The sequence below is a fragment of the Xiphophorus hellerii genome, chromosome 11 (genome assembly GCF_003331165.1).
Source record: "Xiphophorus hellerii strain 12219 chromosome 11, Xiphophorus_hellerii-4.1, whole genome shotgun sequence".
Lineage (NCBI taxonomy): Eukaryota > Metazoa > Chordata > Actinopteri > Cyprinodontiformes > Poeciliidae > Xiphophorus > Xiphophorus hellerii.
In genome coordinates this window covers 9,221,932-9,245,061 of record NC_045682.1, presented here as the reverse complement: position 1 = coordinate 9,245,061, position 23,130 = coordinate 9,221,932, and the positions used below count along the sequence as shown (strand labels likewise).

The 23,130-nt window shown below is 39.9% G+C and overlaps 1 protein-coding gene across 6 annotated transcripts in view; it reads right to left on the bottom strand.

The window, feature by feature from the left end:
• arhgap32b (Rho GTPase activating protein 32b) overlaps positions 1-23,130 on the bottom strand; it is a 90,844-nt gene that overhangs the window by 29,631 nt on the left and 38,083 nt on the right. For all 6 annotated transcript variants that reach the window (XM_032575802.1, XM_032575798.1, XM_032575801.1 and 3 more), the window contains 5 exons: positions 19,316-19,410; positions 18,747-18,831; positions 3,844-3,930; positions 1,770-1,907; positions 729-821 (listed from right to left, as the gene is read on the bottom strand). In XM_032575802.1, the coding sequence (XP_032431693.1) occupies positions 729-821; positions 1,770-1,907; positions 3,844-3,930; positions 18,747-18,831; positions 19,316-19,410 (498 nt within the window). The remainder of the gene's footprint in view (positions 1-728; positions 822-1,769; positions 1,908-3,843; positions 3,931-18,746; positions 18,832-19,315; positions 19,411-23,130) is intronic.

Below are 23,130 nucleotides of genomic sequence, written 5' to 3'. Positions count from 1 at the left end.
TCAACTACTGGGCCAAATCCTAACAGATAGTGACCATGGTTTCTGTTTCTCCAGCTACTTTTTAAAAGCTGATCCCAGCTTCTCAATGAGGTTATGAGACCCCATAACATCAGGCTGCAGCAGCATCAGGCTGCAACATACTTCGATCACCCACCTATGCTTGAAATTGTGGAAAAAGTAGCTATTGAACAATGTTTTGATCCCACTCTTTTTTTCCTGGCAGAATTGTTAAGTAGAATTTCCCTGCAGGGAAACTACACCATCTGTTTTTTTCTGTTGATAAAACAATTTTCCAGATCTCCAAAACAATCAGAAGGCAAATTTATTGGAATAACTAACTTCCTCTGGTGCTTTTTACAGATTTACAGCCCATCTTCCCTGTTGTAAACAGACATTAAGGGGCTCCTGGTGTTTCCTGATGCATCCTGAAACCTTCTGCGAATTAAACCTCTCATGATAAAAACTATTTTATGAAGTGGCACGTTCGTAGAGGTCGAGCCCTTCCATGTGATTTCAAAGACTTCCTCAGCTTCACGTTGGCGCAGGACTGTCCCTTATATGAAAGCAATATACAGGGACACCGAATTTTCTCTTTGTAATGAATAAATAAGAGTATAATCCCTGTTTGATTGACACCACACAAACCAAAACAGAAAGGTTTTGGCCATGACTAGAATAACATTTCATAAACAATATTAAGGTAAACCTTTAAGACAGAGCAGAGTTACCTCCATCCATGTGAGGGCGGGGCCACAGTTAATCTTGTTGTCAGCAATGGCCGAGAGTCGGGAGAGGTACGCCAACAACATCTGGGAAACCGACTGGAGATGGAAGATAACAGCCCATTACTCCACCGTCCCTGTCACCTAGGTAACTACCACTGCTGTGTGATAAACGCTTTAACTGAAATGGATGAACAGCTAGGTGAGAAGGTGCTTCCTCTCAATAAGAGGTTACATCTGCAGCAAACTGTTGGTCCTACAGGTCTATAACCAGAAGGTTGTGAAGTTGCGATCGCAACTATTAATGCAGATTCACTCATTTGCAAATTTTGCGCGAACTTGCAATTTTCACTTTTCTGCTAATCTGACCAGCCACCTACAAGTTTTCTGTATTTCCTTTTCTCTGACCAATCACTGAAACTCAGCTGAATATTGACCAATCCCCTTGGACCTCTTTGTTAATTAAATTTTCTGTTTTATGACGTCTATTGAAAGGCGAACCTGTGAGATTAAATCATGTGTGATGCTAAGTGGCAACATTACGGTGCAGCAATTTCAACTCTTGTTGCAAAATCATGGTAAAAAAATGATCTTTAAAACTTTTTGAAAAAGGTGTGGCAAAATCTGTTATTTTGGGATGTAATAATCACAAAAAAACCCAATTTTGATTAATTCAGAACATTAACAGCTATTAATATCTTTCTATTATTTTTCTTTGAGCATAAATACCTTTTTATATTTCTGCTTTATGTTATCTTAAATAGTACAGAGCAGCTTTTTCAGTTTTTACAGCTGAATTAAATCTTAAAAGATAATTGTCAGCGAACGATGAAGCTTTAATATGGCTCAAAGTGGAGCTGAAATGCGTGAAGAAAAATTAAGAACTGGTGAGAGTATGCAGGTATAAAAGAGTTAAGAGTTGAACTTTCACCTCAAGGTTCATTTTAATTGGAGGTAGTGGGCTCCGAGTCATTCATTTCCTAACCTGAACACCTGTCTTTTTCTACATCACAACACCAAACAAAAAGATGGATCAGACGAGCTCACCTCTGACTGGTCAGTCAGACTGTCCAATCGGGGCAGCTCAGGCAATTGGGAGAAGCGCCGGTCGTAGATGCAGAGATGCAGGTGTTTGTCCAGAACACGGAAATCCTCATAGCTGCGCTTCACAATCCAGCTCCGGCCCTTCAGGAACAGAACACACACACACACGCGCACACACGCCCACACACAGCAGTCAGATCCACTGGCTGCTTCCAGAGCTAACTGCTCCTGCAGTTCTTATGCTAATGAAGACGATGATCCTTGCCATTACAAGATGCCAGGAAAAACACAGTCAAGGCAAAACCTGGGTTCAACGATATTTTGTGTTTCAGGATCTAAATAAAAAAGAATCTGTTCACAATAACTGTAACTTTGACCTCTGGTCTCAAATTGCTGCACACTGTGTGTGTAGTGGCTCCTGACTCCAGCTGTGATTCTGCCCCAAACTCTTGAACCGACTTTGCAACCTCATGTCAAGGTTGCAGTTATAGTTGTTGCTGGTGCACCTTTAGCCGCTACACTTTTTCCTTCCACTTGATTTTCCACTAACATGCTTGTAAAAAAACATTTTTAACTCGATCCTATGAAATATTGAACTTTTACTGAACAAAAAGTGGGTTTTCATTAGCTATAACAATTACCTAAATAAACAGAAAGAATTTTTTAAAATTCCAAGCAGTACCCTGTGATACCAATACTGCTCACACTGATATTGCAGAGAAGACACAATTTATCTACATTGTGCAGTGGTAACCATTTTTATAAAATATACAGGAAGTAGCCAAATGGATGACTTATTAAAGCACGAAGTTGATGTTAATATGCGGCAACAGCTGATCTTCTGTGTATAGTTTATCTATCCATCCTCTACTACAGTTAGTCAAACAACTGTTGGACTTGGCCCTGTAGATCTAAAACACCTAGAGTGGAGGATCTGGGAGGATCTAGTTGGCCACAGAAGGATCTGAAGATGACGCAGGCTCTCCACAGAGCCACACCGTTGTCACCATTCAGTCCTTTTCTGCTGCAGAGGTTTCATATCTCAAACAGCTCAGGCTCTCCAGTGGAAGTTTGTACTGGGATTCAGGAATTGTCTTCACAAATAAAGAACATTAGCAGTGGCTCAGAGCAAGTGCAAACCCAGAGTTCCTTCCTCCGGTCCCCTCCATTTAGTTTAACCTATTTCTATTCAAAACAAAACCAGGATTTCAGAGATTTGTTCCGTTTGATCCTGTCAAAGAACTCCAAGCCCCCAGGGAGGAAAACTCGAGGTAGAAAATGTCCTCCACTTTGATTTGCTAAAGAAGGATATATTTGAAGTGAAGCCAGAACTTGTGGGACTAGAGCTGCAGAACGCAGTTCAGTCGACTAATCCTGGTGCTGTTTTAAAAATGTTGGCAGGGAGAGACGCCACAGGGAGGACTCTGTGGGCTTTTCTACTCCACTTTCAGACGGCGCTCCTGCTTACTCCTCCTTTTTTGGGTTTGTGGCACTCGACCCGTCTCTCTGCGCTACTTCCTCTATTGAGGGCTCAGAGTGCTCGACTCAAGGCAATGTTTATGCAGGAGGATTTTTCCTCTTTTCCAAATAGAACTGGGGCAGATTTACAGGTTTTCCAACGGCTGCAAGGAGTTGAATAAATAAGGAACGACGTATGATACCTGAACAGAATGTGATGACAATCAGTAGCTGAATAAACAGCAGCGTATGTCTGAATTAGTAGGATGTGTGTGCAAAACATGGCCAATATTCTGCTGTCAAAATTACTACTTAGCCATTTCTGTGCTTCCATTTAAGAAACGCAATCAAAATTACAAGTTAATAAGTTTGTTCATTTAAAAAAAAAGAATCCTCCAACTTCTTCCTGTCGTTTTCTTCTTTGTGGTTTTCACCAGCGGCAACATCCGGTTGCTGATCATGCGACTTGTGTGATGCAGTTTTGCAAAGTAAAACTACTTCACAGTTTGCCACTAAAATGTTTTCAGCAAAACATTTTATCGAAGACCGAGAATTTATTCGAAATGTCAAATTGTGCAATCCAATGGAAGCGCAGCTAGCGTCAGGTCTGCAGTCTTACCTGGCAGTAGATATGAACCAAGTACACCAGCTCTTTGGACTCATAACTGTTCCGTGTCACTTCACACTGCTCATCTCCCAGGGTCAGCTGAAAGATCAGACAAGCACACAGGTGGGAACAGTTACACGTCTCCATCTCCATCTGAACAATAAAGATTCAGATCACAAGAACTGGCTTCATTTAGAGCCACACAATGTTCAACAGATCTGAAACTACAAACCCGGATTTAACCGATGTACAGAATGCAGTAAATGATCTTATTACAGTGTCTGTGACAATATTTCAGTTTATCTGGTAAGAAGTACCTGCTGATCTCAGGATACACCACTACAGGTTGAAGACTACACTGATCTTTAGGCTGTACTTAAACAGTTTGGTCTCAGTTTGTCATCAGTTTTCTGATCTTTAAAAAGCCTGACCTTCCGATTCTTGCTGATACCGATTTTTTTGTCTGAAAAGTTGCTAAATATATAAACAAAGTCAGTAAGGTGGCAACAGTGGGGTGACTATTGTTAACCGCGCGCATTCAGATCTGATCGGGGTCGTCTGTCGGTCAGCTCTTTCTTACTGCAGGTAAAAAGGGACAATAGCTGCGTTTCTATCAGAAATGTGGGCAAAACTTTTTCAATATTCTGCCCAAGTGGAAAAAACTAAATTTCCTGATTGATGTGTTTCCATTAAATAAGAAATCCACTTAAAACCAAAGAATGATAAGTTTGCTAAGTCATTAAAAACCATGGCAGCGACGGATGTAAACATGAAATATTGTAATATTTCAGCCACGCCAATCTCCCCAAATTAAGAAAATCTGGGTTGATTTATCGGTACGACAAAACATAAAAATAATCTTAAAACCAGTTGATATGGTGGTAACAGATCATACTGCCAGATGGCTCCACTTTGTGCCCAAAAGAGTTGGGTAGGAAATGTTAAAATAATGTTTTAAACTATTCTAATTGGTAATGTGTAAGTGAAGCACAAATTTCAGACAATTTTTCTAAACAAGAAAACTTTGAAGGGTAACTGTGCGGTCAGTAGCAAGTCTGAGTTTGATCCCACTTACCCGTCCTGCGTCCAGCAGTTTATTGGCAGGACACTGAACGTCATGTTGTCCACCAATCTGCTGGTGGATGCTCCTCATTTTGCCTCTTTGCCCTTTCTAGTTTGAATTATTTTGTACATTCACACCAGACAAAACATCCTAAAGCCATCTGTTGCAGGACGTTTCAGACCAACTCCAAGGATTTACAAAACTGATCGTTTAAATTGAGTAAATTAAGCTGCAACTGTATCATCATAAGGTGTCGTATTTAAAAAAAACAACCTCACATTCACAATGAATGTAAATAGGGTTTAAAACAAAGTTTAGAGAAAAAATACAGTTTAATAAAATTGTGAAATTGTAGAATTTCTGTGACTAATTACAAATCTATTCAAATATGAAAACTACATGATATTAACACAAAGTGCTTGAAGTACAGGGGGGCTGAAATGGACAAAAATGTGAATGTTTAAAATGGAAGCACATATTGGTGAGGGGCTGAACTGACCCAGATCCTCTGCATGTCTGCGTGTGTGTGTGCGTGAACGACATGTGACTGGTAGTATGAAAGCACTGAGTGGTCAGTAAGACTGGAAGAGCTGCAACTAAATGCAGTCCATTTACTATTAACATTGTGTGAATCTGTGTTTGTGTGTGTTGGGTGTAGAAGCGGGAGGGGTTCCAAAGCGAGTGAAGGAAAAAGACATCTGTGTGTTTGTGCTCCCATTTGAGCAAACCTCAATCAGATGCAGTTGTCTATGGTAGATATACAGTGAATAGAGCCTTCACATAGCAACAATGTCCTTTCTGTGGTCGTTTCTCTGCTTTCTGACAACATAGCATGACAGCAAAGAGCCAATTATCTCGGTTTTACATACATAAGTGAAAGTAAAGTAAAAAACATAACTTCAATGTTATTTATTTGTTAAAGGATCAGCTGAAAACCAGCAGGTTAAAGGTTTCCAAAAACTGAACATAAATAATGAGCAGCTTTAGTTACGGAATGCTAACATAATTAGCACAAGAAAAACAGCATACAAAATAAAAGATAGAAAATGTGGTTTTCAAAAATAACTGTTCAGAGACAATTAGAATATCCAACGACTATACTAATACACTTTCTGAAACATTTAGAAAGGCTAATTGCTTGCTCAGCTCATCTCAGAGTTGGCCTCTGTGGACTCCTGCAGTTCAAGTTGCACATCTGGAAACAGAATTAAATCACCACAAGTCTCTTTGGACTTACAAAAACGTCACATCCTTGTTGCTTTCTCAGGATATTCTCTGGTAACAAAGAAAAAATGCCTAGTACCCTCAAATCTTTTCATCGATGTTTACATTTCTAGAAGAAATTGGTAAGTATGGTAGAAATCTTAACCAAGTTCATAAATAGTGATGAAGAACAACTCAGACCGGTCAAAGTGTTGATGAAGTCGTTTTAAAGCTACACACAGCTAAATATTTGTTTATTATTCTGTTGAGCAAAGATCTGCAGAATGCCACCATATTTCTCCACCTCACAATTTTACACTTTTTTATTCACACAAATGAGAGAGGCCACTGAATTGCATCAGATATGTGTAATAAGAAAAGAATTTGGATTTTTCTGGTGTGACCTTTAGCAAAAAAAAAAAAAAAAAAAAAAAAGGCAAGCGGTTCCTCCACTTTCTGCAGGAGGACGGCAATCTGCGTGAAGTACCAAAGGGCAAAAGCCACAAACACAAACATCTGCCACACTTACTGCGGGTCGAGTCAGGTTGCACTCCTAGCGGGTGTTCATTCCCTTCAAAGTCAACACTTTCACACTCTGTTTCATCGCTCTAATCGCTCCAGCACCTGTCCCCAGCACCATTCCCACTGCGTCTTTCTCTACAGAGAGGACGGACATGAAGGGGCCTTGTTTTCCCGCAGCAGGGTCCGACTGTCAGCTCTGCGCTCTCTTTCCAGTTACAGCACAAGCTCTCCTAGCGTGCGATTCAGAGACAATAATATCATCAGCAGCTGGTGTTGGAGGGCGACCGGCGGTGGAGATGTTTGCTGGACTCCTCAGTGGGTACAGCTTTCATCTACTCCATTTTTCCCTCTTCTCCATCCAACCATTGTGATATCCCATTCTCATTTTTATTTTTTTTCTTTAAACGTTCATCTTCTAGCTGGCGTCCTCTCTCTGATGGCTCGCACCCAGCACCAGTATGACACCCAATCTGCTCAGCAGCAGCGAAGAAGAGGTTACACGTAATCAAGAGAAGAAGAAAAAAAGAAAAGATGTTTTTGTTTAGTTTTGTTCCCGGCTGACCTGACCGTCTGCTTTCTGTGTCCCTCTGCCACATGCAATTCACTCGCTTTTTCTCCCGCCCCCCACGTCTCTGACATGCTGGCTAACCCCTCCCACTTCTCCCCCTTCACCCCTTCTCCAGTTTGTGTGTTCGCAGGACAAAGAACGATGGAGGGAGAGAGAAAGAGAGACTCCAAAAAGAAGAAGAGGACATGAAGGGAGGGGGTGCTTTCTGTCCTTCCACATGTGCAGACCAGGGACTACCTTTTTAATAACTGAGACTTTGCGTAGCCTTAGTTTCAGCTGCCTTTGCAAGAGAGCAGGCTACTGCAAAAAATAACCATGGCCACAAACATCCACAGAATATATGACCTCAGCAGCCCTTTGCTCCGGTCACAGCCCAACATCTCAACCAATTACAAACAAGATCACAAAGAGCAACTGCCAGACCTGCAGCTGAACAATCAGCATCATGATATCAGAGCATGTAATGTAAGCAAAGAACTGCTTGGATGTAATATGGAGTAGATTGTTGGATTTGAGCCAGCATCTTGAATCTTTGCAGTAACGGCACAAACACAGTAAGGCTGAAACGATTAATCGCAATAACTGATTATCGAAATAATCGTCAACTGATATAGTAATCAACTAGTCATTAACTGAAGTACACAGACTCAAAAAAAAGCCATTTGCTTAAAGAAAGAAGGTACTCTGAGCAGATCGTTTGCTTTCCAAATATTAATACAAAATATAATCAACAGATCAGTTGTACTGACGTTAAGTCAAGCAGAAAGACCTGAGCTTTTCCCAACGGTCAAAGTATTTTTTTAGCTGCACACGCATCCTTTGTTACAAATGATGAAGCATTCACTAAAGGAAAGCTGTTACTTCATTTAGCAATAAATGTTTATGTTCTTGTCTAAAAAAGGAATCAGATTATTTGTTTATTTGCATCTTTTAATGTATTTCAAATATTGTATTAAAAAAGCTCCAGGTTCTGAAGAATGTGCCAATGTTTTTATCTAATTAATTATCAGAATAATAGATGGCATAATTGATTACTAAAACTATTTTTGCAGAGCTGATATGGATTTTTAATTGTTCACAGGATAGCATGTTTTGTCTGGTATAAAAGTACAAAACAACTCAAGCCACAAGGGGCAACGAGGCAAAATGACGAGCATTCACCAGCAGATTTGTGGACAACATGAACTACTGGACACAGGAAGGAGAGCTGGGATCAAACTCACACATTGTTCCTTTTCTTATTTAAAATAGGAACTGAATTGTTGGTCTATTTTTATCTTTTAATGTATAATACAAGAGAGGCTTGAGTGGCCGATTTGATTAATCGATTGTCAGAGTAATTGATACAATAAACGATTACTTAAATGGATCGTTAGATACATCCACTGAAGGAAGTTTATGTTGGTTTGTTTTGACAAAATGATACAAAACGATACCTGTGCTTTTTGCTCTATGGTATCAGTCAATATTAGTCATAGTAAAACATGATAAAAGTGCGCTGCCGTTTAGCCCCAATGAGTCTAGTTGAGAGCTGGTGTCTGGGACCAAAGAGCCAACAGAATAGGCACAAAGTGTTCAAAATTGCATATCTATAGTTAAAAAGATAATGCATCATTAAAAGTATTAGGTTTCATACAAGGATGGGGGAATAAAATCTATTTGTAATTCATAGAGATGGGGACATGGGCAAACAAGAGGTAGGAATAAAACACCTGATGTTATCGGCCATCTTGAATTGAAAGCACGTAAAGCTAGATGATAAAGATTCTACCAAACTCTGAAAAGGTGAAGATGATTGCAAAGTTCAGCCAGCAATTACGGTGAAGGATCCACGTGTTGCACACTTAATGATTAAGCAGTGTGGTTTTCGCAGGTTCTTTTATTTCCTGAACGCTGTTAACACAGACAAGAGCGACAGTGAGCGCCTCCGCTGACCAGCCGTTACCGCACTAAATTGCCGTTGGCTCGCTTAGTCAATAAATATTTACAATATAGGTTAAAAAAATGCTTATTCAAAACTTACACACAAATATCTAATTACCTTACTCTAGCTCACTTCCCCTATACAAGACAATTTATATAAATAGCAGCGCTAATTGATATTATTACCTGTTAACACAGACAAGAGCGACAGTGAGCGCCTCCGCTGACCAGCCGTTACCGCTGAGTCAGGAGCGCTCACCGTGCTCCATGTGCCAACTGGTGGCGAACTGCTGTAACTGCAGTTTAATACATCTCAGTTCAAGTAGGAGACGTGCAGCTTAAGAGTCTAGTCTTTTAAATAAAGTAAAAAGAGGGAGGGGAGGGTGTAATAATTCCAGTGTCCATTCTGTCACACATGGCCACCAAACGTTGTTGAGAATCAGGGCTTTTGTATGGCGCTCCTCATATTAGGGATGCACGATTATAACACATTGGTATCAGCCGATATTGGTCATAGTAAAAAATGATAAAACTGGACCAAAATCAACAACCGATATTTATTTCCATGTTGCTGTTTGTTTCTGGAGGGGTAATGGAGGAGGTTGGTCATGTGGTATTTGTTTGTGGCATGTGGCAGTGATACGGGACAGAATTATGGGGAGCTTTTTCAAGATGTCAAAAGGCTCGTGAAATATATATAAAATATTGGTAAATATCAGTTAGTCATAACAGCGATGATAATACCGGGTATTGATAATGGCCCAAATTGTCATATTGTTGCATCCCAACTCTAGATGTAACATTTCACCTCAGAGCTACGTTATTAAAGAACCAATCTAAAGCTCAAAGTAACAGGCAAATAAAATAGCTCTAAAATAGGATGCATGGAAAGCCATTCCCACGAGTTCTTATGTCATCATAACCTTACATATTCAGTAAGCATGTTGAGTCATACGGTGGAGGTGTCAACAATTTATTTATAATCGCATCTTAACCTTCTGAGTCATAATCGAACCAACACACCAAGAGCCTAAAAATTCCCACCACCAGTTTCCCATTTTTTGGATCTAAGCTTGTAGATGTAATTAATTTCTCAGAAACAATCTGTTTATATGTTAAAACTGTCAGAGGCTACTCTTCTCCATCACCATAACCGTATACTAATATGGATACATACACAGTTTGTGATCCTAAGTCTTGAAGAACACTTTCTGCCATTCACTCTGCAGATAGCGATTTAAAAGCCAACAGGAAAATGAGAAACATTGAGACAAGACTTCATTCAAAAGTTCATTATTCAACTAATCAAGATGAACGTTGAGAGATTCGACAACCAAATAGGTTTTAAGTCCAATACAGGACAAATGCTGCGTTTTCATGACAAATGTGTGCAAAGATTTGATATTCCAATTTCGTAAAAAAAAAAAAACCCCAAACAAACAATTTCACAATTGCGATGTTTCCATTAAATAATGGATGTGATTATGATTAAAATCACACATGAATATCTTTGTTCACGCAACAAGTCAGTACAACATACATCTTCCAACAACTTCCTGACACCCTCTTCATCTTTTCCACCTGTAGTAACATCTGGTTGTTGATCACATAAACTTTTGTGCTCCAGTGTTTCCATTGGAGTTTAATAGAGAATTAGGTTCATTTAACTGATGATTAATGACTGTTTGGAAGAAACGGAAAAAAAATAAACTGAGCTTTTATCTAGTTCATATTTCCCAATAAACAGTTTCAGGTAAACCATTTTTAAATGTCTTTTCGCTTTGATTCTTGGTGCCATTAATTGTACCTTCATAAAACATTTTGTAAAAACTTAGTCATAAGAAACTTTTAAAACATTCTTCAAAAAAAAAAAAAAAAAAAGTTAGGTGAGCAATATTGGCCTTGTTTAAAATGAATGGCACAACATTGATCTCTGTACCATAATTTATGGTCCGGTGTATTCAGGAGAACCTTTCCACTGCCAGCTGGACTCTCATTGGGCAGGCGGGTTTTTAACACAACCGCCTAACGTGGCATCATACTAAAGCAAGGATAAAGTGACTCAGTAGTATGTCTCATGCTTGTTTCAAGCAGTGATGGCTTACTGTCCTCCAATGCATAAACTGTATTGTGTGACGCCAGTTGCTCCACCCTAACAGTACCATACCGCTCACCAACTTGTCTCCACGGCAGCAGCTCAAGAGGCTTTACACTTTTTCCCCAATCCTGACATTCCTTTCGCTATATGCTCATCAATCTATGCACAGTGGGTTGTGTAAACTGCCTGAATGCTAAGAAAACTGTTCATCTCCCCCCAGAAGAATTTTAAAAGATCCATACATTATTCCTAAAATTTATTTTAACCAGCACACCATCCCAGCTGGCCTGAACTTCAGTCTCTGAAACCCAAAATCTCCCCCTGCAACTCAACATGTGCAGTGGAAAACAGGCGTAGTGACAGCACTCGCTGCCGGGCCAAAGCAAGCTGTGCATTACCATTAGCTGAGATTTTGCTCACCCCAGCTGCCCCGGCACAGCTTTGAATCTCACTACTATACGTCTGCTTATGAAAATCAAATGATAATCCAGTGATGACCCAGTTTACTCAGCCCACTGCTGCGCAACACAAAAGACAGGTTGGACAGGAATCGCTCTGATGATGTCCAGGAAACCTAATAAAGTGTACCCACGCTGCTTATGGGTACAAAAACTGTTTTAACTAAAGACAAGAATGCACATTTAAAACTAAATCTAATTGTCTAAACTTTTACTAGAAAAAAACACTCAAATGTTTGTACTGATTTGGAATTTACTTGCCAAGAACCCTTTAAGAGTACAGTGCAAGTTGGGATTTGGAATGCATTTTTTCTTAGTAAAAGGTTCCTACGCAGTCCGGAGATCTTTTTAGAGATCTCAGTTAAGGAGAGGTTCTACCTAGTCTCAAATAGATTCACTGGGAGATGGATTTTTACAGTTTATAACACCAAATACTGCTAATTTAAAATGCTAAAAGCAGTGTAAAGTCTCAAATCCATAATCTTCTCTCTGTTTTAAAACAGTTAAGTCTACAGCAGCTTCTCACACACAAAAAATATGTTGTCACCTCTCCTTTTAGCAGGAAGGCTAGAAAAAACAATTAAGGGCATTTTTATATCAGCTTCTCTCCATCCGTAGCTCTCCGAGTGGAACAGGTTAACAGACAATTACTGGAGTGTCTGGCAGTCACTACAAGTAAAGTTACTGGACACAGACAAACAGCAGACAGCAGGACCAGTAGCTAGCACAGCTTGTCAAATTGCTCAGGCTAGTTAGCATGGCCACCGATGACAGTGGATAAACTGCTTTTCTGCAACAGTAAGTTGCTTCTCCATCATTGGCACATTTAGCAGCAAGTACTGTACATGAGGATGATTGGGAGAGGTAAGACCGTCCTCCTGGCTCTGATTGGTTGATTTCGGCCGGGACGACTCAGCAGTGGTGCATTTCTTCAGACAACAGTAGAAGTTCAGAGACAAAATCAATCTTGTCACAAACCATCTGTCTCATAGCAAACTGTTACGACATGCTGACAGTTTTAATAAATATGTCAAACATTATTTTTTTATAAATGTTACATACGTCAGCTTTAAGCAACTTACTTTTCTGCATGTGTATTAAACGTTTGTCTTTGATTTGAAGAAGTCAATTAGAAAAGCTTTTCTATGAAAAATGACTCGTGAACACACCATGGGGTTAGAGTCTAAAGCCGTGTGGATGGCAGTTTGTAGTACGGAGAATAACGGCGGCAGTTTGTCAGATTGCAGAGGAGCAGAGCAGGCGGAGGTAGAATCAGGCCGCCTGCAGGCCTTTGCTGCAGTGACTGGGAGCTGCAGAAGGAAGTGTGAAGGGGCTATATCTAAAATCATTACTTAAGCTATAAAAATGGATTGGGAATAGGGCTCAGGAGTGCAATGGAATCTAAACAGAGCGAGGTTTTGGAAAGCGGGGTGAGATCATAGCTTGGAGCAGGGACACCAAATAAATCTGATTACTGAGGTGTGCATACACAGCTCTGCGTAAGGATAGCTGGAGCACAATCTAACACAGATTAACCTTTGTTGCAAAGGGAACTAAGTGGGGCTGAAATGGATTTCCACCTAAGCTAAGTGCAAAGAGTATACAGTCGATATGTGCATAGTGCTAATTCAGGCCATTCTGCACACTGGTGGCAACCATCCATTATTATCCTGTTGTGTCAGATAAAGCACAATGAAAAAAAACCAAACAACAACTTAAAATGCAATTTTCTTGACCCACAAATAATGTTGATGAGTCAGGTAAAGCAGAGTAGCGGTCTTCCAGATGACTTATCAGCCCCCTGAAGTGCAGTTCCTCCAAGCAGCCGGCTCAGCAGTTAAAACATTCCAACATTTAAGCACGTTTCCCACCGGAGCTGGTGGTAATAAATCAGTCTACTCAGTTTGCAAACGTTACAAGAAGACAGAGCAAACGGGACAGTGTGAGCAGGTCATGCTTATTGTTGATTGACTAAGCTCTGTCATGGAATAAACTCCTAAAACTCAGGAATGGAGGTTTGCGTAGAACAGATAATGTCATAAACTGAAAAACATCAACGCTGAGCCCGTTTTCATCGACCACAACAGTGCCTAATGAGTGCTGGGTTTTGTGCTGCTTTGTCCGCAGTGGAGCTTTAAGAACCTTTCAACAATGACCACGAGGCACAAAGACCGAGCTCTGGCCAAGCTTTTGTTTTCCCCCACCGAGAGCAGAATGACTAATAGTTACATCACTCCCAGGCCTCTGGATGGACATGTGACACATGGGTTTGACATAAGAGAACGAGGCTCTCACCTTCTCAAGAGACAAAATCTCACCAATAACTCCAGATATTAATATCTAGAGTTACAAAATCAGATTCTCTTTATTGGCTTTTGACCCTTTTTCTGAAGGCTGAAAGCTGTTCGCTATCAAGAGGTATTAAAAATAATGAATGGGGTCCCACTGTGGGACGGTCTTCCACAAATGCAGATGATGGCTGAAGATGTATAAAATGGACGTTATGTAACAAATCAGAAGGTAGAAGACATGTTAGCTGTACACTAAAAAGAGAGTTAGGGGATTGTGGGTGCCAGTCTTCATTACATGGATGGCTGCTTTCATACACGCAACCTGCTGCTCTGGCTGACCGACACCCGTTCTGACTGCTGCACTGCGGTCAACATGAGGGGAAACTCCATCACAGCTGTTAGCTCAGTCATGATTGTTGTTTTCTATCGGATCGAATTCCAACCCTTTTGTTCTCGCACATTACAGATTTAATATCTCAGCCAATTATTTTCTTGCAGTCACATGAGGATGTAAATAAGTGTCAAAATATCTCCCTCTGATGACACTGGGGTCTTTATTTACAACTTAGTTCATTTTTTAGAGAGTCAAGCAAGTTTTTTATCTGCTTTATTTTCTATTGAATTTAAACAGGATTTCGCTCCATCAAGGAACTTACCCTATCCTTTGTTTTGCAGTTAACTTCAGTTATGGAGTTAAAGCAATTTTAAGCAAATTTGTTGGTATATTTTGTGGCTCTTAAGAAAATTGAAATTGGCCAGTAAGACCAGGAAGAAAATCAGTAATCAGTATCAGTCAGAAAAAGACCGATGGGTTGGACTGCAAATTATCAGAACTGATTTCATTTCAGAAAATGTGAATGTAAGGTAGTTCATGTTTCTTCTCCAAGGACCTTATAAAAATGAGGATGCAAAGCAAAATTCTCCCAATATTCTCATCTGTGGACAAGTCAGGACTACAGGCTGGCTTGGCAGAGCAAACAGTGGATGACAGCACCAGTTTACATGATAGTGTCCATTAGTAATAAAATGTTTGAAAGCTTTGAGCTCTGTGTGCCATCGGCAACAGGACGGGGAAAATGTCCGGCTGCAGATTTGCTGCGTGGAAGAGCAAAGCCGACTGGCACGGAGAGATATTACTGAAGTCAATAAAGTTATTGTGAGGAGGTCTATCAGCAGGTTTAATGCAGTCTCAGGCCTGGAAGAGTGACAGGAAGCGGAGGAGATTAGCCAGAGTGCCGTCACTGCTCCAGGTCGAAGGAACAAGAGAAGGGATTCCTATGGAGCTCTAAAGGACATGTTTATGAATAATATTCTTAGAATCTTAAAGAAGAAAAAATTTCCAGTGAGAAAATGACTGTTGTATTTAGTGTTCCAGCTAAACATGTTAATTTTTCAGTAGTAAATGATTTAGATATTACCGCATGAAAAGTTTGAACGCAATTAATCTCCTTTATTATTGTTTACCTCCAAATGTTCCAGCCTGAACCTTTGTGGTACGCTCGTGAATCTGACGCACATGCAACACAGAGTTGCTTGTTAAGAGAAGCTGCACAAAGCTACTTCTCTTGGGATAAAAAAATGATCTGATAGGACGCTGGAAAAGACTGTTGCTGTGTTCAAGTCAAGCTGAATGGAGTTAGCCTATCAGTAAAGCTAAAATAGTGTCTCGATGCTGAACACGACGCAGCAGCACAGACGTTTAATTTGGATTGAACGTTAACTAATATTAGCATTCAACCTGCATTTCTAAAGAAGGATTCTTCAAAGAAGCTCCATGAAAGATTATTCTGAAAATAAATGGGTTCAATTTATTTTCAGAAAAAAGCTAGGAGACTTTAACTAGGTCTCGGACATGCTGCTAGAATAAGCTGCAGCATCAATGTACTGTCGGTCTATAAGCATTTACAATTGCACAATACAAAGCACATGTGCACTGACAGTGAGAGTGCACTTTACCTCCAACCACATGTGAAATAACATGTTTGCAACTCAATAAGGTGGCCACACTGGGAGCGGGCCCTGCCAAGATGACAGGACTGCAGTGTGCAATTTACTCCAGGAGTGCAGCTGCAGGTAAACGCAAAAATTACACTGGAGAAAACCGGCTCCAATCAGTTCAAGATTTCACAATTACTGCTGCAGCAGGAGAAAAGATTACACAAAAGGAAGAATAAAATATAGAATTTTTAGAAAAAACTGAGCAAAGCTGAAAGCAGTAGATCAGGTAAGGAGGGAATACCACAAAATGCTACACTGCTTAGCATTTAGTAATACAAGAAAAACCTGCAAAAGCATTCACAACTCTGAACTTTTCCACATTAGCTTATGTTACAACCACAGGCGTTTTCTATTATACTGGGATTTTATGACAGAACTGCATTATGAGCTACAAGCAATCATCATGTATTGCAGAAACAAGAAAACAAGACCAGCAGCTGGAACTGCAGTAGGCGGAGGTTTTACGGCGTATCGATTCAGGGGGATTAAACTCTGTTAAAAGACAAACCTCAGATTTCCTTAGATTTGGATTTTGAAAAATCTGCAATAAACAATCCATCAATTATTCAGATGATTAATTGATTAATTGGAGAAACAAATTGGAACATATTGAAGATTTTTCATGTAACCATTTAAGCCTTTTTATACAATATTAGAAATATGTTAAAAGAATAATAATTCAGTTCATTTTTTAAACAAAAAGATGATTTTGTTGCCAAAAATTCAACGACATAGTGTACACTTGGTCATCTGTAGATAAATTTTTGCATTAGCCAATTAATAATAGGAAAGCAAAAGGTACTTAAGATGTTTTTTACACAATTAGAACAGACAAAGTTAAAACTGTTCCATGAGTAGATATGGGTAGAACACATTTACAGACAATATTTTTTTATTATCTTAAATGCTAAATATATATATTTCTGTTGAGTTTTGGCTGTATTACTGCTTTGAGGGTGTTGTTTTTCAGCAAATATACTTTTTTAAAGTCTTTATACTCCAGTAATTACAAATTTAGTCAATTTGATTAATCGCTTCACCCCGACTGTCTTGTTCCTTCCACAGTTATGAGCCATTTTGTACTAGAATATGAACAACATTAATGTTTTTGGTTTTAACCTGAAACCAAATGTGGAAAAGTTGAATACTTTTGAAGCCACTTTAACTGCAACCAAAACAAAGTTCTAAGTTGAATGTAAAAAGAGCTTTCCATGGAAGCATTGCTCTGACTCATAGCTCTTCTGATTACTTATTTTTTCAGACAGAAATAATAATTAAAAAAAAATCTTCCAACAAAGGGGCCAAAACCCAAAGCTGAGGTAAAGTCTAAACGCCGTCCAGGACAGATCTCACATCAAGTCTGAAAGTCTTGACTCAGAGTGAAAATACTAATGTGGATTTTACAGTTGAAAGTATATCCAAAGTCCACTCTGGCCTTTTCTGATGATTTATTTTCCTTTAGTTGTTCAGCATTTGATGACTGGCGGGAGAAACTGAACCCTGAAAATCAAACTTCACCACTGCGTCATGTAGGCTAATCAGCAGCCATGTTTCTTGCCAGCAGAGGAGTTGAGCTGTTCGTGTCATGTCATCACTCCAAAAAATACACAGCTTCAGTTACCAGGCATTTTACCAATCAAATGTGTTCGGTTGTAGAAATATTAAATATGAAACACAGAAACTAACCAACTTGACAGAGTGTTTAATCTCTTTTTACAGACTTCGAGCTTTTGTTTGCTCATTAGGGAGGCAAAATGACAACGTGGTAAAGCAAAGACGAACAGATACATGACAGCAGTTTTGCACCAAAGTGTGTGAAGGCGACCAATCACCAGCAGCAGCCACAGCTGGGACACTAACAGGAACACCTAGATGCACCCTGCAGCTCTAACATCTTCTCTATGTGTGCAGTTAGGAGACAGCAATGAATAACCTGCAGCCACTTACTGTACCTCTCCTGCTTTACTGCAATTAATCTAGCCCACTGCTGACCCCTACTGGTTCATTAAAATCATAACAATACAGCAGGAAACGGTACGAATCTCAGTGGTGTAATCAGTCAGTATATGGCTGATAGATTCGGAGAAAAAGAAAACACTTTCACACTGAGAGGAGCGGTGTTGGGACAGAGAAATAGGACATGCTCTCAATTTCCGTCACAGTTTTTTTATTTATTTTTTTTGCTTTCTCCGTCAAAGCTGGAAAAAGAAACAATCCCAGGATGCATTTTGTTAAGGCTGGAGAACAACAGCTAATTTTAAAAGACTAAGCCGTTCCTTTTTTACCCCCTGAATGCTAACATGGAATTAGTCGACAACGGATGTTATTCTATTCTGCCCTATTTTACATGCAGCGTTCCAAATGCACCACGGATGTTCTCTTACAGCACTAAATATGACAGCAGAGCAGGAGCACAAACAGTGGAAAACAACAGGAAAATAAAAAGGAATAATAGCCCATAATACACAAGGAAACATTAAAAGCTGAAGAATGATCTAAACTAAACAGATGAACGTATTTGTTGGAAGAACCAAGGCCAGAAACAAAGATACCTCCAGACACAATATCATTCATGTCCAGGTTATAAGAAACACTTAAATCCCTTTTGATTCACTTCCGATTTAGGAAGCAAATGAATCTGAGATGAAAGAGCAGACAGAAACGCTCAACAATCTAGAAACCGAAACAGAACCGGCATGTGTCACACCCACTATTCATCAGTAAGGATGTGTGCAATCAGAAGAGTCACAAGCATGGTGAAGAAATTCCAGTGGAAGTGTCAGGACTGTACCTGGATTGTTCCAAAATCAACATTTTCATAGTGGAAGTGGGCACATTCGGCCAGTTTTGGGAAATGTCCCTTGGTGAAGGAAAGTCTGGAAACACAACAGAAATACAGATTGTTTAGATACAGAACGGCCATGGTAACAAGGGATGAGGTGTTCCTCAAGCCTCTGTACCAGGGCACTAGTTCTTTTATAAGTCAGTGTTACTGGTGCAGCTCTACATCTCTCTGTTGATGACAAAATTTACTATCACTTAACCAGAGTAGCCATTTTTATCAACTTTAAGCTGGCAGAAATCTCTGGAAGAAATTTGTGGTTTTAAATGCTATAATGTCCAAACAAGATGATTTGATTTTATCTTTAAATAACTTGGTAGAACTCAACTTTTCTTTGAGATTTAAAAAAACCCCTCAAATTAAAACACTGGTTCTTTTCTAAAAATGAGTTATACTTTTAATTTATTGTGAAAAAGCAATGTAAGAAATATGTTCTTTCCAGATGGTGGACAAAGATATAATGGAGCACACATCCAGGAAAATATACAGCCCGTGTGTGGGGGTGTGTGATTACTCACTTCTTGACATTTTTGACCTTCATGCTGGCCGTACTGCTGCTGCTGGAGCGAATGAGGGGCTCCGCCCTTAGCTCAGGAATCTCTGCACTTCGTGCCTGAAAAAGAAAATAAAAAATTCAAACCAGCAGAAGCACAAATATTAGCGATATGTGTGCATAAACATTTATCTGGTACAGACATACTACAGCTATGAGGCACGGTCAACACTTTTCTAGTGAATTGTGTGCAAGTTGCCGATTCAGATCAAATGAGATTATTGAAACAATGATTTGGTGAGGGAGTCGGCTGGTACGGATCACCCGCTACCTCCATATGTACGCTCAGTTAACAGAGGAGGTCAAGAGGTCAGTTGTAGATGCTGTGGAAGTTACTTCTGTAAACTCTGCAGAAATACATCCCATGATCTTGTGTCAAAGCTGCTTGAATAAGCAGTTATGTCATCTGACTGAGAAAGAACAAAGTTGTTTTTTTTTTTTGCAGAATGTCTTGTTTCTGTGTTTAGTGAAGCACATCCAGAAAAAAAAAACATGGAAGTTTTAGAGTGACTTGTAAAAGTATTTATACCCCCAAAACAACATTAGGTATTTAGCTTTAAGTGTCTATTAATATAAATGTTTTAGTACGACAACTTTACATAATTGTTTTAGAAATAAAATTTGAAAATTGTAGTGTACTTTGTAGAACCATCTCTCTCTTCTGTTGCAGTCCATACTGCTATTTGAAACGTAAAACAAGCTGCATATGAGGACACTGAAGCAAATTTATCTGCCAGTTAGTCCAAAAAACAGATACGTAAACCATGGCTAATCAGAATGAATGATATAGAAAAAAGAAAGACATCAACTACTGCATGATATTAATATTCTGCCCAATTCAACCTAAATAACTTCATTCAATACCAATCAGATTTATACTTAGCTGTATCGGGTGTAATGCGTGCAATTTATGCAGCAGATTCTCATAACGTGTTGTAAATACATAGTCAAGAAATAGCCGTAGATTTTTATAATTTAAGTGAAAGTGATTGATTTTTAGTCGCTGATTGCCAGACAAAAATAAAACTACAGGAAATACAAATGAAAGCAGAAGTAATTCTCTTTTTTGGTTTGTTTTTGAAAAACAAAGTGAAAACTGAGCCGTAGATGTTATGTGAGCTCTTAAGAAAGCAGAGATTGTTATTTAGGAAAGTTTCTTGTAAGCAGCTTGTGACCCGACAGCCAGACGGTGTGACAGTGAAGGTGGTATGCAGATGAAGTCAGCTGGAACTTTCTGCACCTCCTCTACCCAAGGTCTTCACAGCATGAAGCTGACAGAGCCAACAGGCTGTTTTAAGCACTGCAGCGTTAACTTTTCAGCATGCAGTTAGTCCTTCTGTCCACACATAACATTACGCTGAAGTCCTTCAGTGGACAACCAGGTTCCTTTAAGGACAATGGACATCGGTGCAATCAGGTTTTTGTCAAACAAACCAATTGTTGTAAATTATCCCAGCCTGCTGTTCAGTAATCTGTCCTGGCGTCCTCCTTCATGGTGTTTCTCACATCTGTGAGTTAATTGTGCAGTTCCCTTAACATTTAACTGAAAACTCTTCTCAATTCACTTATTAATTTCTCTTTCTTGACCATATTAGATGGTACAAAATAACACCTGACGCCTGGCACGTCAGGTGTCAGGCGTGCCAGGCGCCTGACACCAATCAGTAACTGATTAGTTACTGATAAGTAATCAGTTACTGATTACTAATCAGTAATCAGTAATCATTACTGATTACGACAACAGTAATCAGAATGACCTAAAAAGGTCAAAACAATCTTTAGCAATAAGCTAAGCCCACGTACATTTTCAACATTTTCCATCATCAAAGTATAATCTATATATATTGGAATACAATTATTGTAATCCAAACATCCCTTTGCGATATGAATATTGTAAACACTGATATTGCAACAACGATGTATTCGAGATGGACTTGGTGTCAAATTTGGCGCCGAGTCAGTGACACGTCATACTAACGTATGACAATAAGGGTACTGTTGATTTTTACATCTATCAGATCTAATACAGTAACTGCTGCAGTTCAGTGACATGATGAAACAACACATGCAGTATCGTTTCTTTTCTATCTGTTTCTCCAAGTACTTCATTTTTCTGTAAATTTATTAAAAAAATAAATTTACTTTCTAAATTTATAAATTTACTTAATTTAAGAATTTTGTCCATCTTGCTAATCAGCTCATGCTAGACACTCTTTTACCTTAAACGTGGATCAATTTTACACTTTTGTGTAAAATTGACTTTTTTGAGCTTATTTGAGCTTAAGACAAAGATCCTCCTCGGACCTGCAGCTTCTAAACTCCAGCTCACAAAGCACCCCGCCCTCTTCCTCCCCCACTCAGCTCCTTCAGACTAGCAAGAAGCAATTCGCAAACAACTGGTGGAACTGTGCGTCTGCTGAGCTTTTAAGAGCTACTTCTCAGGGAAACGTTGGTAAAATGAGCGATGTTGTGATGACTTCCTGAAGGTCGAGTTTCAGAAAGACCAGGAGTTCTCAAAGAAACAGAGGCCCAACTTCAAGACGTTATGTAGTCAAATTTTTTTTAAATTGTGTTTGATGCATAGCATTTGTATAATAACTAAACACAGTACTTGATTGTTTAATGTGCCTGGAAAATACATAATACTGCCCCTTTAAGCTTCACACTAGTGCAGGGGTGCCCAAAGTAGGAACTCGAGGGCCGGCATCCTGCATGCTTTAGTTCTCTCCCTGGTTTAATGCACCTGGATCAAATGATGGATCGTTAGAGGCCTAAGAAGAACATTGACATGCTGAACAGGTTGTTACTACCTCCAGGGAGAGAACTAAACCCTGCAGGATGCCGGCCCTCGAGGACCGACTTTGGGCACCCTTCCACTAGTGAGTCATTATGATCTAGTTTTGGGTTTCTAATCAATCATCTGTGCGAGTTGTGCCAGTCTGAGTTTTGAACTGCTCCCTCTTTGATAAAAACAAGTAGCAAGAGTTCAAATTTGCATCTTGCCTGAAAGTTGCAGATTCCAGTTCCGTCAGGAAGCTCAGATCAAAGTACCACATCCTGTGCCATGTTCGGTGTAAAGCTCTGCACCATTAGCCCGCTGGGCCTTGGGAGCATTTTGCTCCATTTCTCTGCTCCCCAGTGCAACAGGGCGTTGGTGTAACAGCTTACACCAAGTTGCTTAATATCACCTCCTGGAGCCACTGGAGACATTCAGAATTTTATGCCAGCCCAATTCATAGCCGCTCTACTCTCAAATGTTGACCAGAGATGAGCCAACATGAAGAATTAAAAGCCCCGCCTCTCTGATCAATATTCATCAGCTTGGTGAGGTTGGTGTTGGTCTCTCTGTCTGTTGCCGGATCGAAGCGAACACTTGCGAGAAAGCTCTTACCACGCGCCGACCACGGGTGGCTCAGCGTGTTACCATGGAGACGGCCTCATTTTCACTGTGCTGTTGATGCGAGATGCAAGGCCCGCAGTAAAACCAGGGGAGGAAAGGAAATAATGAATGATGCTGCGTGCTGAATGAAACCAGCACCGGAGTTGGGGTGAAGTTGGGCTGCAGGAAGATGGCAGAGAGTCTGAAGCGGTTCGGAGTCGAGTTGATCAGAAATCTAAGGCGCTGTTTCAGGAGCGGAGACGAAGAGGAATGGAAGTTAAAACTCGTCGGCCTGCTGCTTTATAAACAGATGCTGAGGAGGTTATGACTGGCAGCAAGTAAAAGGGACGGCAAGGGAGCCAGAGACAGAACAGGGAAACACAGCCAGACAATGGCAGAGA